Source organism: Chanodichthys erythropterus, chromosome 15, assembly GCF_024489055.1.
Source record: "Chanodichthys erythropterus isolate Z2021 chromosome 15, ASM2448905v1, whole genome shotgun sequence".
Lineage (NCBI taxonomy): Eukaryota > Metazoa > Chordata > Actinopteri > Cypriniformes > Xenocyprididae > Chanodichthys > Chanodichthys erythropterus.
This window is the reverse complement of record NC_090235.1, coordinates 25,190,443-25,209,210: the sequence shown is the minus strand read 5'-3', so window position 1 is coordinate 25,209,210 and position 18,768 is coordinate 25,190,443. Positions and strand designations below refer to the sequence as shown.

At 37.6% G+C, this 18,768-nt stretch overlaps 1 protein-coding gene across 1 annotated transcript in view; it reads left to right on the top strand.

Moving 5' to 3' along the window:
* The first annotated feature begins 285 nt into the window (after positions 1-285).
* The window catches only part of gabbr2 (gamma-aminobutyric acid (GABA) B receptor, 2), a 243,340-nt gene continuing 224,857 nt past the window's right edge, over positions 286-18,768 (top strand). Inside the window, exon 1 of the mRNA XM_067412257.1 lies at positions 286-597. Within this exon, the coding sequence (XP_067268358.1) occupies positions 286-597 (312 nt within the window). The remainder of the gene's footprint in view (positions 598-18,768) is intronic.

Here is an 18,768-nt window from a genome sequence, read left to right as displayed (position 1 = left end):
TGTGCGCATTCGGTGGTCTATTGGAGGTGAAAGGAAGGATTGGGTCGGATAGGATTTGAAAAGGACCTGTGCGGAAGACTAACAGGGGAAGCAGCTCAGTTTATAACCCCTGCGACTGGGCACCCTCTGGTTTTACGCATCATTTCTACTCTCGAGATCGAGTGCGCGTGAGCCTGTACTATTGCATATCATGTCTTTTCTCTTTGACTGATCGCAGCATCCAAGAGGAACCTAAAGACTGCGATGCCAGGACAGTGAGAAGGTGGATCTCAGTTGTTCGGTAGCATGGCTCCGTCCCGGAGGGACTGCAGATGTGACATGATCTTTCTGTCGGGATGCCTACTCCTGTCCGTCTGGGGATTTCAACCTGCATTGGCGAAGGTTTGCAACGATTACACAAGGCACGGCCTGGACAACAACTGGTACATGAGGGATGGTGAGAAGTTGCCCATCATGGTCCTGATGCCGATGAATGAATCAGCGCTGATGAGCAGCATCAGTCAAGGCATCGAGCCGGCCGTTCAGCTCGCCATCCAGCACATCCGCGAGTCCAGGCAGTACTCCTTCTCACTCATCACCAAAATCTACGACACTGAGGTAAATGCGTCCGTTAACGTGTACGTGCATGTTGCGGGGGTAAACTGCGGGCAGTGTGCGTTCGGCGCGCGCTCATGTGGAAAACGCGATTTTTCTGGGGTTTGTGCAGTGTCGAGCGATTGTTTTCGGGCAGATGTTTGGAGGAGGCAAAACCTATCAAGTTTGTGTTTGTGAAGTGTACAGGTGTTGCATAGTCTTGGTGAGCAGCGCACGTGCCAGTGGCTCGTGCCGTTCTTACAAATCAATTCTCTTGATAGATTAGTATTCCTCTTCATTTTGTCTGTGGTTTGTGGTTGTTTTATTCGGCACTCTCAGTTCTACATCTGAAAGCTAGTACACAAACCTGTTAATTCATGTAGACTGGTACACGAAACAGAAGCAATATTTTCCTTGCTATTATTAGAGTTCCCTGCTGAAAAAACGGCACAAACCAGCCTAAGATGGTTTGCTGGTCTTTGCTGGTTTAGGCTGGTCTTCTAGCTACTGAAAGTACCTAGGAGGAAAAAGTCTGGCCTGAAGAGACCAGCTAAAACCAACAAAGTATTTTAGACTGGCTTAAGATGTGTGTGTGTTTTCAGCAGGGTAGTGTTGGTTTTCCTTATACCTGAAGATGGCAGTAATTAATTTAACCGTCTTTTTTCTCTACATGACCCAAGTATGAATACAAATTTTGAGTACTTGATACAAATGTTAAGTATCAGGAAAACCAAATGGAACAAACGTTTATTGATTAGGCTAAACCTTTTGTTACTCGTTGCCCATAATGTTGTCATATCGATGTAAGTCCAACGTATAACAAAGGTCACTTAATATGACATGATAGTTTACAGTTCTGCAGCACATATTGTCCAAGTTAATGAAAACGTAATAAGTGACTGACTTGTTAACTGATTTAAAAAGGTGTGACCCCATAGGCTAAATAAGACTGTGGGCAAAGGGTAGGCCCACAGGTAATTCTTTTAATAAAGTGTATATTGAATTTCATGCTCTTATTGTTTTTTTGTGACAGTAACAACTGAGCAAATGTGAAAATTACTCCTTTGTGCACAAGGCACTTTTTGGCACCTCACTATCTGCTATTTGTGGTGGTGTGATAACCCAGGGAGAAGAGAAACTAAGCTAATCAATCAGTATTTATCACCATATTTTCATATGTGTTACAACAGGGAAATGAGAAAGCGCGGGAAAATGGGTAGCAAGATGTTTGCTTAATTATCGAAGTGTAAATTACCAAGGCGTTAAAATATCTGTGGAAGCTATCTCACTACATTTAAAACAGACTGTCGCTACATGCTCTGCACATGCTTTAAGCTGAAGCATTTGAGATGAAGGTCCATGACCTCTGATGTCCGGTGAAGCTTTAGCAATCTATTGTGCATTGATTGTCATATTGATTTACCAGCGTTTTGTTAAACAAAACTGTTTCTTCGAACAATCACACATTGTTGCTGTCATTGCTTTGATTTTTGGGCATGATGAATTCATCCATCTTAAATGCTTTAAGTAATATTCTTTTACATTCTCCGTAATAATGATCTGAATATATCAATATTTGAAAGCTTACAGCAGCAAGATGAACAGATTTCAGTTCAGACATTCTTAGATCTAACATGTAATCTAACAAGATCTAAGAAGTAACCATGCTTGCATGCATTAATGTATTTATGTAAATGAGAATAGGCATACTTTGTATATGCAAGGGAAGGGTGAATGACAGACTTATTAGTGGCGTTTGTCCAATAAAAAATGTGCTAACTCCAGTAAAGCCAGGCTATATAGAAGATCTAATTTTATATATATTACTTTAACTTAAGGCTTAAAGGTCTAAATCTAATCCTCACATAAAACAGCTTTGGAATCAAGATAACCAAAATGATTTGGCTGATTTTAGCTGATTTATGAACCTCTTCAAGGCACAACATGTAATATTTTTCGATTAAAATATCCAAAAACCACTAGAACAATGTTATATATTTTGTTGACTTGTGCACTTACATTATCCCAAATGTTTCCAAGAATGTTTAAATCTAGAGAAATATGCAAGGTGTCACCTATCAATGACATCATACCCGCGTTTACCCTCGGTTTCCAGTTTTGTTTTGTATAAACCATGGAAACACCAAAGACGCTTTAATATATAATGTGCTTTATTAGACAGGTGAGCAACTGTTTGGATGGATATTAGGGCTGGATGATTAATTGAGAAGTAATCAAAACTGAAATTCAGAATTTTTAAATCCATAAATACTTTCCCCTTAAAAACTACTACGGTGTGTGTAGTCAAGTGACTTCGCCCCGTCCAGTCAGCGGCATGGAAGCAACAAGGAGGCGAACTCACACGCGCAGCCGCTCTCTCATTAATGCATTCAAATAAATGTACTGGTACTGTGCTAATTTATCTGTATCTGATTTACAACAAGCAGAAATCTGTAAGAAATGTTACGAACCACAGATAAAGTAACTGCTGAAAGTGAGCTGTTATGTCGCAGCACTCTTTCATTAGGAAAAAATATCCCACTTTTAATAGTCAAACATATTTATAGTACAAACCTTGTCAGTGAACTATGAGGGCCAAAAAACAAACAAACACAAAATAATCATTCATTAATCCTAATCGATGGTAAAATGTTCTATTAATCACCCTAATGGATACATTCATCGACAGAAAACTAATCATGTTATATAGCTCAGCACAGTCAGTCTTATTGTTTAAATCTCATTTTCTTGATTTACACCATTTTTTACCACGCCTAATATCGAACTAGTTTACTGTAGTGTGCAACAAGTGTCTCATAGTAGCTGCTGAGCGAACGCAGAGTAGCACTATAACAACTTTCAACACACAAATGTATCTATCACTCCTGGTCTGCTTCATACTACAGTAACGTTAATAATCTCATCCATGAACATGATTTCTGCCCGAGTCCCATCCCGATTATTTTCCACCGGCTTTAGACGTGAAGATAACACCTCCCATGATTCCGTGATGATTTGTTTTGAATAAGCGACCTCTAGCGGCGAAAATTTACATAGTGTGCCTTTAATAGTGATGACCACTTTAGATGTCCTTACACGTTTTGTTGTATTTTCAAACATTTGGCCAACACAAGTATAGCCAAACCTGTGTATATGCACACACTCACACGACACTCGCAAACCGTAAACAAAGCAAACAGTAGTAGCAGTGCATATGCATGCAAGTATTTAACAGGGCAGATGTAAGTAATCAGTCCCAGAGCAGAGGCTCTTTATCCCTTTATCCCCTCTCAACGCATCCCCAGGCAGGCAGAACCCATCCGTTCGCCTGCGCCTGGGTGCTGCTGGCCGTGCTCACAGCGCTTAGCCTTTCACAGATCCACTTGAAAGATCTGGAAAGAAATTAAAGAGAGAAGCCCACGCAACATTTGCACTGCAAAGGACCCCCTTAGTACCTTCAGTGGACTGGAGATCATTAGTTGTACTAAAGGTCACGGTTTGGTTTTAGATCATCGCGACAGCAGGGATGCCCATCGTTTTTGTAGGGGTCCACTTTCATCTGTGGTAAATGATATTGTTTGCCTTGAATAGTTTTCATCCACTTAAATAGTGAGCGAGCCACAGATAGAAAATGGAAAAATGCATTGATGTACTTTTATTGTGCAGTTATCCTTAAAGGGCTCAACTCTACATTTACCTGTGCAGTCATATATCTTTCAGATCTGTAGACTCTGTAGTTTCTCCTTTAAGGAAGTGTTTTTTTCTTTTTATTGTGGTATATATTTGATATCAATGTGGATTCAATACTTCACATTTAGAGAAATTAATTTGCTTCAGACTAAACTGCTATGTTCCTTATTGCTCTGATGGAGGTATGAGAGGCTCTTAATTGAACAATTGCCTCTCAAAGTGTTTTAGCAAAAGAAAATAGAAAAAAGGTCTCAGACCTGCTGTTTAGTGCCCATTCTAAAGCTCTGTGACTATCCATTTGTTAAAGGGTTAGTTCACCCAAAAAATGAAAATTCTGACATCATTTATTCAACCTCATGTCGTTCCAAACCCGTAAGACTTTCATTCATTTTCGAAACATAAATAATAATATTTTAATGAAATCTGAGGGATTTCTGTCTCTAGGTCAATGGCAAATAAAGCTTCAAAAAAGGTATTTAAAAAAACTTTTAAAAATTGATGTAATGCATATTTTTAAGCCAGGAACAATGTGTTTAAACAAGTTTCACTTATTAAATAACATTTCAAAGTGTTTAAATTATTTTTTTAAACTTTAAACTCACATTATGAAATAAATGTTTTTCCTCCAATACATGTTGGTCACAATTATTGGCACCCCTAGAAATTCTTATGAGTAAAATATTTCTGAAGTATATTCCCATTCATATTAACATTTTTTAGCACACCAGGGTGTCTAGGAGCATGAAATTGTCCAACCAGGACTTCCTGTTCCACAGGAGTACAAATATGTGTAAACACAAAGGCCAAATTCCCGTAATCATTAATCACAATGAGAAAAACCAAAGAATATAGTTCTGATGTGCAGCAAAAGATTGTTGAGCTTCACAAAATAGAAAATGGCTACAAGAAATAAGGTAACACATTGAAAATCCCCATTTCCACCATCAGGGCAATAATTAAGAAGTTCCAATCAACTAAAGATGTTACAAATCTGCCTGCAATAGGAACTGGAATAGGCTACAGTGCAAAAGATTGGTTAGATACACTGTAATCGATTGTGACTAAATAACAACAAAGTCATGTTTTATATTGATACAAAAAGAACCATCAGCTTAAGTTGAGAATTTTAAATTAAAATATAAAATATGCATTGATTAAAATGTTTAAAACATTAAATACATAGCAACTGGAATGGAACACTATATAATAACTACTAAACAAGATTCAGCTCTCTTTTCTTTTTGCAAGATATGCTTCTCTTGCAGCTGGATCATTTTTAATGCGCTCCCTGTGCGGTGCTGAGTTCTCAGTCCCACTTTACATTAAGTGTCTTTAACTACCACATACTAAAATTTAAATGAATAATTTGATACAATGTACTTTTTGTTTACATATACATGTTTTACATTTGTATTTATGGATTTTTTTTTAAATATATGCCTATTATATTGCATATTATATCTATATTTAATTTCTGTAATGACATCCATAATTACACTGTTGACCTTTCCCTTACCCCTTTAATCCCTTAACCCTCCCTTTAACCTACTCATACCACCTCTCCCTAACCTTACCCATATTCCACCTTAATAGCAGCATGAGTGTTTTGTAAAACAACATGAACAAGCATATCAACAATTTTTTTTCCTGTGAGTACACAGTAGTTAAAGTCACCTAATATAAACTGTGACAGTTTTTCTTTACTTGATATAATAGTAGCATCTAAGATTATTTAAGAATTATCATGAAAATAATTGAAAGTATAAAGCATCTTTAACTTAAAACTAACATTTTATAACAATAATTTAAAAAAATAGAACAATAATAGACAGATTTTTACTTATTTATTTAGCTTTTATTCATATAGGGACATTCATTGCAGTTGCACCTGACTTCAAAGGGAAATCCCCATTAGCCACTACCTAGATAGTGGCTACTCTCCCAGGGCTCCCAGCAAGTAAAAACTTGCTATAAAAACTATATGAACTTGCTAGCATAGGCAAAAGCTAATGCAGGCTTCTAAGACTGTTCAGTGAAAGAATAGTTGCAAAAGTCAGGTGACATATTTATATGTTCATAAAGCCTAAATTCAGTTTGTTCATCATATAAAGCAAACGAGTCTCTTCAGAAAATGTGGACTGAACTGTTCTATTCAAATGGATTAGGCAAAGGCTTTCATATGGGCTTGACTCTATTGAAGTGATACTCTTGACCTCCTTGAGCCCAGCTCATACTACCACCCTGGTGTCATGCGTTCAGATATCACTGGAGCTTACGCCTCACAGAGGAGCAAATGCATCTTGTCAGATTTGCACACAGAGTGCAGGGACCCTTGCAGAGCTTTAAGCCCTTGCCATACATTTCTGTTATTCTCAAAATACCAAGAGCCTCAAGCTTATGTAAAGCATCTTGTCGTGTTGTCGCAATGAGTTACACTTTTTCTAAAAAGCATTGCCAAATTCAATTAAACTATAATGTGTCTTTAGATGACATAATATATGTGTTTGAATGTATACCTCATTTTTTCTAGCAAAATAACATTGGTTAAAGAGAGTAATTAATTGAAATTTGGTTAAATTATACACCAATGAGCCAAAACATTATGACCACCTGCCTAATACGCTGTTGGTCCTCCTCGTGCTGCCGAAATTTGGAGGCCAGGGCAACATCTTGAACTCTTCATCATGTTCCTCAAACCATTCCTGAACAATGTGTGCAGCATTATCCTGCTGAAAGAGGCCACTTCCACCAGGGAACACCATTGAAAGGGTTTACCACACTCCCTCTACCGGCCTAACCCCTAACCCTAACCCTAACTAACTCTGTGGCACATACATACACGGTCATCCCCGTGATGTAAAAGAAAATTGTACTCATTGGACCAACCATACAAACCTTGCTGTTTCAGAGATAGTTTGACCCAGTTGCCCTGCCATAACAACTTGGCCCTTGTCAAAGTCATTTATATCTTTATTTCTGCCAATTCTCCTGCATCCAACACGTTGATTACAAGAACTGATTGTTTGCTTACTATCAAACCTACCCAGACCTTGTTAGGAGATGATCAGTGATATTCGCTTCACCTGTGATTGGTCATGATGTTTTCGCTCATCAGTGTATAGTATGCAATTAAGCAAACCTTTTTGGGTGTTATTCCATAAAATTTAGTTTTTAAGTGTGTACAACTGTCCAGAATTGTGCTATATAACCCTTCTTATTAAATTATTATTGTGCTTCGGTAGTGAAAAATTTGGAGAGAGGAAAAATATTCCAAAACTTTCTGAAAATCCAATATGAGAATTAACTGCACAATTACTAGAAATGTGTACCTTGGATATTATACAATTTGCATACATACAAAATTTGTGGAAAAAGACAAAAAAAGATATATATATGAAGACTTCAGATGCAAAAACCTCTAAGTGCCATCTGAAATTTTCTTCTAAAATGATCATTTTTATCAGGCTCCTATGTTTATGTTCAGTTATTTCACTTTAACGGTAATGAAAAGGATCTATTTACTGGCAATAAAGTGAAAATACTAAAATTTAAACATAGCAGCCTGATAAAAAGCCTGATTTTAGAAGAAAATTTCAGATGGCACTTAGAGGCTTTTCATACATTATATATATATATATATATAATGTACATTATATATATATATATATTATATATATATATATATTTTTATATGTATATATATATATATATATACATATAAAAAATATTTATTTATTTTCCACACCTAACACACTTCAGTTGGATCCTGCTATGATTTTAATCTGTTCAGGGACACATTACAGCATTTATGAGCCCTGTAGTCCTGTCATCCTGCGCTTTTTGTCACAGGTTTTGTGTAATGTGGACATCAACTGGATCCCTGTGACTGCTCTACTGACTTTTATGAAGTACAGTGTTGAAAATGAGCACTAACGGGTTTAAAGTGAGCATATCCCTATAGAGGCCTTCATTTATCAGACAGTGAGGGAGAATAGCAGAGATATTGGTGCCTGAATTCAGTATTTTGTGAAGCTCATGCTGTGATTCTGTGAGTTCAAATTGCTGCAGCCGTGTTTTTTTTTTTTTTGGCACGCTGATAAACAGAGGGCCTGCACTTTATACTTCAGAGGTCAGGAGGCCATGTGTCTGATGAGTCATGTGGGTTGACCTGCTGTATAATTTAATGCATTTTGGCTTACTTCACTTATAAAGTGTCGCTTTTTGTTGTTTAACTAATAGTCAATGTTTGTTGTAGGATTGTGAAATGGGTCTCTAATTGCTGACCTTTTAGTGAGTCACACTCATAGCCAGCAGTTATTCTAGTCTTATTCTTTTCTTCTGCTCCATGACCTAGTTGGTCACGTTTTAAGGACTCAGGTCACCATGCAGTATGATGCTGAAAAGTTTTTTATGCACAATAACATGTTATTTGCTGTCCAAGTAGGCAGGTCAGACAGCCAGGTTCATTTCAAGCCCATTAACCACTCTTTTATGAAAAATGTAACAAGACACATTACTATTAAGATGCATCAAGATGCTTGTGTGAGTGCACTTGACCTTCATCCTCCATATCCCAGTCAAAAAGCCTTCTCAACAGTCAATTTCTGATGGATAAAAGTCCCAACTTACATTTTTTCCCACGATGAATATCCTGTTATGCTCAGAAGTGAATAAATAATGCAAGTGTCTGCTTTTAACCATATTCTTCAAAAGCTATGTTTAACTGTAAATTTCAAAGCATATTTTATGGTTTCTCTAACTGTAGCATGTTGGCAGGTATTATGGATTATTTTGGAGCTCTAATCCTAGAATTATTGACTGTTTTTGCTAAATGACACATTTTAGTGATGGAGATTACCCGAGTTGTGTTGCGTTTGACAGATGCTTTATTTTTGGTTAGAGAAGTACAAAATGCACAGTATTTAATGTCGTTACACATGGACATGCTCATCCAACACATTCCGCAGCTGTTTTTAGAGGTGGCATCCGTTTCTTTGATTATCTGGCTGGCTAAATTTGCAAGTGCTTCAAAAGGTACTGGACTGGCTTGTACCAAAAATGCAAAACAAATGTTTGCCCAGTGATTGTTTCTGCTGCTGAAGGCAGTGAGGAGAGGGACTGATTGGATGCCAGAAGAAGAGAACTGGGGGTGGGGACATTTCCAAGCTGATTTCTCTCAGTGCCCTCCAAAACGCTGTGGGAAAAATGGACACAGCTTGAGTCTGGCTTCTGGTTGAAACTGAACTGATGAACGTCAGACCTCGACCCTCCCACACGGTTATTTTGAGTGTGGATTGTCTAAGAGCACGTCTGAAGGCATGAGATTCATATAAGAAAACCTGATTAGTGTGCGTTCTTCATTTTATTGTTTGTAGACTATAAACTGTGTAATAGCCTTTGTGTTTCTGTGATTTCATGACAGATAAAAGCATTGATCTGTATGATTTTTTTCATACTGATATTGCATGCAAATAAATGTATAGTATGAAAAACACCTGCATATTATTTTGAAACTCAAAGTATGTTTATAACTGTAAACAAACTGAAAGAGAGGATTTAGGTTTTGTCTTTAGAGATTGGCCAAATGCCATGTGAATGCTGCCTTTCTCCAGGGGCGAGAGCTGAGTAATAAGCGTAAAGTTTGCCCTTGTCAGTCCTCTAATTACATTAAATCCTGTGTAATTCCTGGACAGCAAAGAAGGAGCCACTGATGCACAGACAAAATGTGTGTCTGTCTGTGTATGTGCATAAATGGTGTAAGCAAGCCCAAGGGATGTGTGTCTCTTGGGATGGACGGATGGTCTGGTCACAGCTGTGCAATTTGGTGGTCCACAGGCAGATGCTGGCAAGTACCACTGCAAATCCACTGCTCACACATTCATCCAGTCACTCTCACTCACACATTTAGTACACTGTGAACTGTGCTGATTCACTTTTAGACCACATTCAGTTTTAAAGTTTTTCCTCAACAAGCGATTTAAAAAAAAAAAATCAATTAAAATTATTATATATTAAAAATATATATAATCTGTATGTTAGAAATATTTATTAATAATTATTATATATACATAATGTGTATATATTTTTTTTATTTAGTTATACATTTAAACTATAATTTAACTACATTTTATACAGTTATATTAAACCTTATATAAGCTTTTTAACGTTGATGTTGCAAGTAGCGTGCTGACAGTTTGCTGTGCTTTAGCTGTTTGACGATTAAATCCTCTAAAATACTCTCTTTTAATTTCATCCCCTTTAAAGCACAGCAGAACCTGTGGGTTTCCGTCTGGGTCCAACATAACATAGTCTAAAACATGTCTTGAGACCCCTGCATTCTGCACTTCATCAAACTTTTTTTTTCAATAATGTTTCTTATGTAAATGCCCCCTAAGAATGCATCTGATGAGAGTCACGTGTCGTGAACCCAAAACCTAGGTCTGGGCATTGACACAAATTTCACGATTCGCTATCGATTAATTGGGGCCTATCAGCCCTATAATGTTAAAGGTTAAAATGAACTGATTTGTAAGCTACTTACATTTAAATTGTACATTTTTATAATATTAACATTATAATAATACAGTTTTAATTCATTACATACATTATGTCTCTTCTCGTTTTTTTAAATATAAAAATTTAAAAGGTGGCTGTAAAAACGTATGATTTATTCAAAAATACATGAAATACTGAAGAACAGGTTAAGTAAAATTACAGTGAATAAGCAATATAGTTCATATATTTAGCAAAATGCTCCTCTCTAGAGTTAATTTTTCCAGCTAACGAGTTTTGGCTTTTCTGAGGTAAATGTAACATTACGTGACATTGTTTACAAGCTGTTTTATTGACAACTTTCATCGGTTGAAACACTGATTGAGCGATTGCATTTAGAGGTCTGAGCGGGACTGTTTTTTTCATCCCGCTCCCGCCCGCTCCCACAATGGTTCTATTCAGCACGAACCCGCTCCCGCCTAAACTTCCCCTAAAGAAAGAGAGAGATTGGGGATAACATATATAAAATGTTGCATATATACAAGATTTGTTATTTGTCTATAATGCTGTCAACACCCTAATAAATGTTGGCTTACTAGCTATACTGCAAAATGAAATCTTTTTTAACATCCACGCATGAACATAATGATGCTGACTGATGTCCGTTTCAGAACGTCTCTCCTCCAAAATCCGATCACAAAGGTTGAATGTTCTCTGAAGGTGCACTCGCGCAGACCTCTAATGCAAAGAACATATCTTGCCAGGTTTCTCAGGACAGGGAACTGGTGAATGTGTGAACGCTACCACTGCAGAAAGTTTTGTTCACTTCAAGTTCAAGCACATATGCGCTGATGTCAAAGCATCTCGGGAGCAACCGGGTCATTGTCAGACCGCCTGCTCCCACTTAAAGTACACTATAGTTATCGACCGCAATTCGCCTTTCATTCAGAATTTAATCCTGCGCAGCAAGAAATCTTATCGGGTCCCGCGGGAGAGCCGCGGGAATGCAGACCTCTAATTGCATGTGACCTGATACGGGTTTAGTTAAGTTGTACTGTATCTTTCGACATACCTTCTGATATTCATTTATGTTTATTTCATGTTGTAACTAGTAGTAAAGCGGAAGTGATGATCAGTTCATATTCTTTTAAAACTGAAGGGCTACAGCGCATTTAAATGCGCCAAAATGGTATTTATTTGAATTTTGTAATAAAATTGACAAAATTTGAAAGCTGAGACTTTGTTTCATAGTAACAAAGCACAAAGGTTATTTTGATTTAATGGATGGGAGGTATGCTGCAATGTTCTGTTCATTCATCAGCTGAAAGCAGCATAGACTGAAAGATCGATTCTTGGGATTTAAGAATAGATATCAGTTCTTCAAAAATGATAATTGATTAAAATTTAGAATTTAATATATTTAACCCAATCCTACCATTACCATCTTATTAGTATTTAAGACCTCAATAGTTGACTAGTTGTTCAGGTGACTAGTTTATTTTTAATCTACTGACTAGTTTTGAAGTAGAATCGTTTTTATTATATCTTTCATTATCACGTCCACTCACGTTCTATTATTGCAAAGAAATGCAAAGCCCTGGTGTAAGTTGCTGCAGTTTTTTCTCCAGCCATAGTATGTCTTTAGTGGGTTCATCCTTAAATGGACAATCTCATAGGCCATTGAGCACAGAGCGGTATGTGGTGCCTGATGGATGGGGGTGGCTTGTAGAGAAAAAGAAGGCCAGTCTCTATCTAATGAAGTATTACTGGAAAGCTGCTATCCACAGGCCTCAGTGGTAATGGTGCAGTTTGCTCATTTATTAAACCCCAAAACTCTCTTGCCTGAAATTACTCAAGGGCTTTACATGTCAACCTTCCATGCCCAGGTATGGCTGCAGTGGATAGCTGAGCTAATTTTTTAAAGTTGTACTGTTTATTGCAGGGCAAACTCAACAGGTAGAGTTACACACAATTTTATTTGTGCCTCTTAAATTTTGAGATTGAATCATGTGTGTGTTGTTCACATACACTCGAAAGGGCAACTTGAATCCAAATTTAGGTCCTCTACAGTTTAGGTCCTCAGTGTTTCCTGCACTTCAGTCAGTGATGCTCCACTGCTGCTGAATCTACAGCAGCACAGCAAAAGAAATGTTTTACTGAGTTGAGCTTGTTGTCTGAAACAAATGCAATGGGTTAAAAAGTCAATTTACTGCAAAATAATGGCTAGAAAACACATTTTCTATTCAGTAATCCTCACAAGCTGCAAGTAAATCCAAACATACAGTTTTAACAATCTGATTCCTGAAAGAATGACTCTTATGAGCTATAATAATAATCCTTTTTAGTCAGTCAAAAACATACAGAGTGACCAGTGAAGTCTGATTCACAAACTAATGACTCTTTTGAACTGGATCTTTTTAGTCAGAACAAACAGCGTGACCAGCATTCAATTCATGAACATTCATGACTCTTTTGAGCCAGTTAATTTCAGTGATTCAAAAACATAAAACTTGACCAGTGTAGTCCATTTCAAGAACAAATGACCCTTTAGTACTGAATCTTCTAATGAATCATTCAAAAAGACAAACTAGCAAGTTTCAGAATCCTTCTCTGAATAAACTCACTGAATCACTTTATTACATTAAGTAGGTTTTGTGGATCAGACTTTTCATTTTCCACTTTTTTTCAGTCACCCTCACAGTACAACTGAGATTGGAAACCACTGGGATTGGATTCAGGTCAATTCTGATGTTAGTCTTAATGTCTCCTCCTCTTTTGCCTTGAGAAATGGTCTGCCACTCAAATGCCCCCTCTGTTCATATTGATTTGATGACTACAGATAAAGTAATGGCAGGATGCCTGCAGATTCATGGGCTTTGGCCAAGGACACAGAACACCAACAGTTTTGGCAAGTTCATCATCACAAAGCTCTCGGCATACAGCATCGCACAACTGGGAGGGAGAAGTTCTGAGCAAAAGCACTGAACCATAAGCTAAACATATCGCCTGTCTTACAGTCTATAATTACACAAAATGGTGGGATGAATAATTGCAGAGACGCCTTGTAGATGGGCTTCTGACAACATTTAACAAAGTCCTGAAAAGGGCGGACAGGCTGGTTCAATGTAGTCCTTATGTGAACAGGCTGTATTAAACGGAGGAGTAAAGTCCTCAGGGTGTGTTCGAGGCTGAGAGCCTCTTACCATTTATTATTACTGACACAGATCAAGTTTTTGGCCAGATTTTCTTCAGTTTAGCATGATTGATATCTGAAATGAAACAGACTGTGGTTCTGCTGGTAGATGAAGGTTGTCAGTTTCTGAAATCTAATAGAAGTGATTGTTATTTCATTACTTTATGTGTGCTGGATCATTCCAGACCATAAGATGCTTTACAAAGAAATTTGGTGCATACTTCATATTAATTCTCCTTCATATTCCAGATGCCTGCATGGCAATTATATGGTGTTATGGTCTGCCTTGTTTTCTTCATCAGTGAGAACACTTTAGATAAGATTAACTGTAATGGCAACTTCCTGGAGCCATCAGTGACCCATTAGAACAATTGCAGAGCATATTTTGGTCTATGCATGTTCTATTCAAGGTTACCGCAGTATTTAAAATTATTATAATACAATAATCTTCATCTGACCAAAGAAACAAAGTATTATATTGATAGTTGGTCTCCATGAGAAAGCATATTCTGTGTTGCATTGAAACAAAAGTAGCAGCAGAACTTTCTTCTGTATTGGGACATACATATAAGTGAACTGGATTGTCAAAAAAGAAAAAAGAAGGGTGGGACATGGTTCTATCCATTGGTTGTTGATTGGATGGAGTCAGATATGAATGCGAGCTTGCAGCCAATTGAAAGAAAGGGGCGGGGTTACGGTGACTAAATGATTGGAGAAATCTTGCACATGTCACCAAAGAGATGTCTGTCATTTTCAAGTTATGATATTTTGACCTAAAGGTATGGTCAAAACAAAATTAAAAAAAAATAAAAAAAATGCATGGATGAATAAAGCACAATAAGATCAATAACATTCATTTAGAAAAATGGTAAAATTCCATTTCATGCCATCTTTAAAGTCCCCGTGTGGTGAAAATCTAATTTTTAATGTTTATATGTTTATGTGGTGTTTTTAATATGCTTTAAGACAAATTGTGTGCAAAATCATAAGTCAGTAACATTGCTGAGTATTTTCTCTTTAAAACTGCAGCGAAGCAAAGACAGTCTCAAAAACGCGGTTTGAAATCGCTGGTCTTTCTTATGTCACAAACTACCTTGTCCAATCATGTCAATGTGCCGGTGGGCATTTCATTAACCATGACCGCTCTGAAGCAAGGGAGTCTCAAGATAAGCCAGGTAATCCGATATAGTTTTCTGTTGATATGAAAAATCTTGTAGATTTAGCAATATAGCGGGTGTATGATGTACTGTATATTAGGATGTCATGATGAACTTTCTCCACTGATGTTCTGAGTTGTTCAAAGCGTTTCTAAGGATACTGATTTTTAGAAGGCAGCTGTCTGACTGAGATGGCGAAGAGAACATAGTTCGTCTAGCATTAGCAACAGATTACTAGCTGTTTGATAATGCAGTCAAGCAAAAGAGTAATCATATTTACAGTTATGTGACCGACGTTGTAAAAAACCATACCATTGTGTAGCGTTTACCTCAGTAAGTTGACCAAATGGATCTCTGAGCTTGTGTGAGCGAGTGGAGGCAGGGCTAATTAGCATATTCATAGCTCCACGTATACTAAATAAAGTCTGATTCATCTTGATTTTTGAAGGCAGCATAGATGTATCCTTCATGGCCTATGGTGGCTCAACATTCTGTGCATTTGATTGGTTGACAGTTAAGCTTAAAAGTGCCCTCGAATGAAAAATTGAATTTATCTTGGCATAGTTAAATAACAAGAGTTCAGTACATGGAAATGACATACAGTGAGTCTCAAACACCATTGTTTCCTCCTTCTTATGTAAATCTCATTTGTTTAAAAGACTTAAAAATCTCAACATAACACCGACTGTTACGTAACAGTCGGGGCTCATTAATATGTACACCCCCAATATTTGCATCTGCCAGCCCATGTTCCCAACATTATGAAAGGCATTAGACAAGGGATCTGTGCACAGCCGAATCATCAGACTAGGTAAGCCATTAAGAACAATAGTGAAAAATGGCAGATGGAGCAATAATAACTGTTATGATCCATGATATCATAATATTTTTAGTGATATTTGTAAACTGTCTTTCTAAATGTTTCGTTAGCATGTTGCTAATGTACTGTTAAATGTGGTTAAAGTTACCATTGTTTCTTACTGTATTCACGGAGACAAGAGCGTCGCTATTTTCATTTTTAAACACTTGCAGTCTGTATAATTCATAAACACAACTTCATTCTTTATAAATCTCTCCAACAGTGTAGCAATAGCCGTTAGCCACGGAGCACAGCCTCAAATTCATTCAGAATCAAATGTAAACAATATAACTGTATACAATACTCACATAATCCAACACACGCATGCCGCATGCATGGCGAACACTTTGTAAAGATCCATTTGAGGGTTATATTAGCTGTGTAAACTTTGTTTATGCACTGTTTAAAGGTACAATTTGTGATATTTTTTTCCGCTAGAGGTCGCTAGAAGCCTATTCAAAACAAAGGCGTAGTTTGATGACGCCAAGTTTTAGAGCGGAAACTTGGGATATGTGGTCTCCATCTCAACGGACGGTGCAAAAGAATAGGGATTGGAGTCTGGAAGGACTCATGTTCGTGGATGTGATTATTAACGTTACTGTAGTATGAAGCAGAGCAGGACCGAGTGTTGTGGAGCTGAACGAGGAGCTGGAGCAATTGATCAACACACGCCTCACGAGCAGCAGGACTTTTATTATGACACAGTCGCCGGCGCCGCTTCCGCTTTTCCGGTCATGAGTTTACGGGAGCTGTCCTTGTCGACAGAACCAGCGGCAGATGGTAAACAGTAATTATGTTCCATAAATAAGTAACACAATCCACCATAAAACGTGCAAGAAGTAAATAAGGAACTGCTTGAAGCAAGCTGGTGGTTTGCTGGACGCTAGACTCTACTTCCGCATTTGTCCACGGCACTGTTGTCATGTGGTTTCTACGTCAGTAAAGGCGGTAACTAAGGTAACTGACGTCATTGACAGTCGACTGCACTGCCCCGTGTCACTGTTTAGAAAGGGAATTTTCTCATGATTTACAAGCCGTTGAAAACATTAGAGATATTGTTAGTAATCAGCTGGACAAAATATATAACACTAGCCTAGTGGTTTTTTGATATTTTACTGCAAAAATTTTACATATTGTACCTTTAAGGCAAGCGCGAGCTCCGTGGGCGTGGAGCGTGAGCATTTAAAGGGGCCCCAAATGATGCCCCAAAATAGGCAGTTAAAAAAAAATAATTAAAAAAAATCTATGGGGTATTTTGAGCTGAAACTTCACAGACACATTCAGGGGACACCTTAGACTTATATTACATCTTGTAAAAAAAAAAAAAAACGTTTGATGGCACCTTCAAAAGTAAAATGACATCTGTTGAGTTTGGTGGTCAGTTTGTGTGTAAATGTTTTTGAATGATTTTTTCATTTCTAGTGAGAAATTAGTATTGAAGTAATTAAACAGATTAACTGCTAAAAAGACAGACTACTAATCTTCTAATGACTGGTAGTTGACATGAAGTTGCAAATCATAGTTAATAGAAGGTCTAAAGTTGACAATCAAAATAAAGTGTTACTGGTCATTCTGGTTCTAAAAGCATTTGATTGGACAAAAACTGTGTTATTTAAGCTTTAAAGTTGTCTAAATCACCCCTTTGATGTTGAAATTCTTTTCTAGGTCAATTGGCAACAGTTGTTGATAAAATTATATCGAACCTGGAATATTAATACGTTCACATTTTTAAATCACTAACAAGATTTCCATATTGATAAATCCTTTTTCTCAGAAACTGCAGCAGCTAGTTGGGCTCTGTAGTTTCTCCCTCAGTTTGCAAAATGTACTCCGTGTCCTATCAGGTAGACTGAAGACAATAGGTCAGAGAGCAGCAATTAGTAAGCTAGAATAACACTGGAATGTCTAACAAATGAGCTCTCTTTCACCTCAGCATTATTACAGATTCTGCCCTTGTCCCACAGACACAAACAAACTGTGTTCAGAGCCCCAAACCTTTTTGTCCGCAAACATCACAACAGTGATTTTACGTTTAACCACAGTTATCACGCAGATAAGGCTTAACAATCACCGGTGGGGACCTGTTGCCCCTGAGCCTCTTCGTGTGAAATAAATGAGCGAGTCTCAAATTTACTAGATCATTGCTTCTCAGATGTATGAATCAGAATTATACATGCTCCCCTGTGGTTGTTTGGATCTGCCGTCTACATAAATATTATTTATGTGCTCAGGCACTGGACTCTTCTGCTCTGTTGACTTTCCCTCGCGCAGGGGAGCTCTATTGATTTCTGCCTGTCCTTTATGCCTGCATTTTGAACTGTATGAATTAGCATTTCTCCTCCACTCTCTGTTTTATCTGCACACACCACTTTGAAGTGGAAATACCCCAAGGACGAGAAGCACCAATAAATGCAACATCAATAAATGGTCACGTTTTGTGTTATTCCGTTAAGGTGCGCACAAAGAAGACAATTATGCGACGACAAAGAATGAAGGAAAAGCTTTAGAGTTCATTCAAACTAGTGCTATGTCATTTCTTCCACTGAGAATGGACAGTTTGGCCCATTGTGACGCTGACAACCTGGAAAATGGATTCTCTCGCTTTTACCGCCGTGATTAAATAGCGCTTGATAAGATTGCTGTGAGGATGGTCATTTTTCTGCTGCCCTTTTGAGAGAGATTGTTATGGGAGTGGAGAGATCTAAACCCTTGTTTCTCTTTCTTTGATAGAGGGCAAATGTAAATGTCAGTTATGTCAGGCAGCGGAAAGGTCTAGAAGCCTGGGAGAAACTGCTAAATGAGTT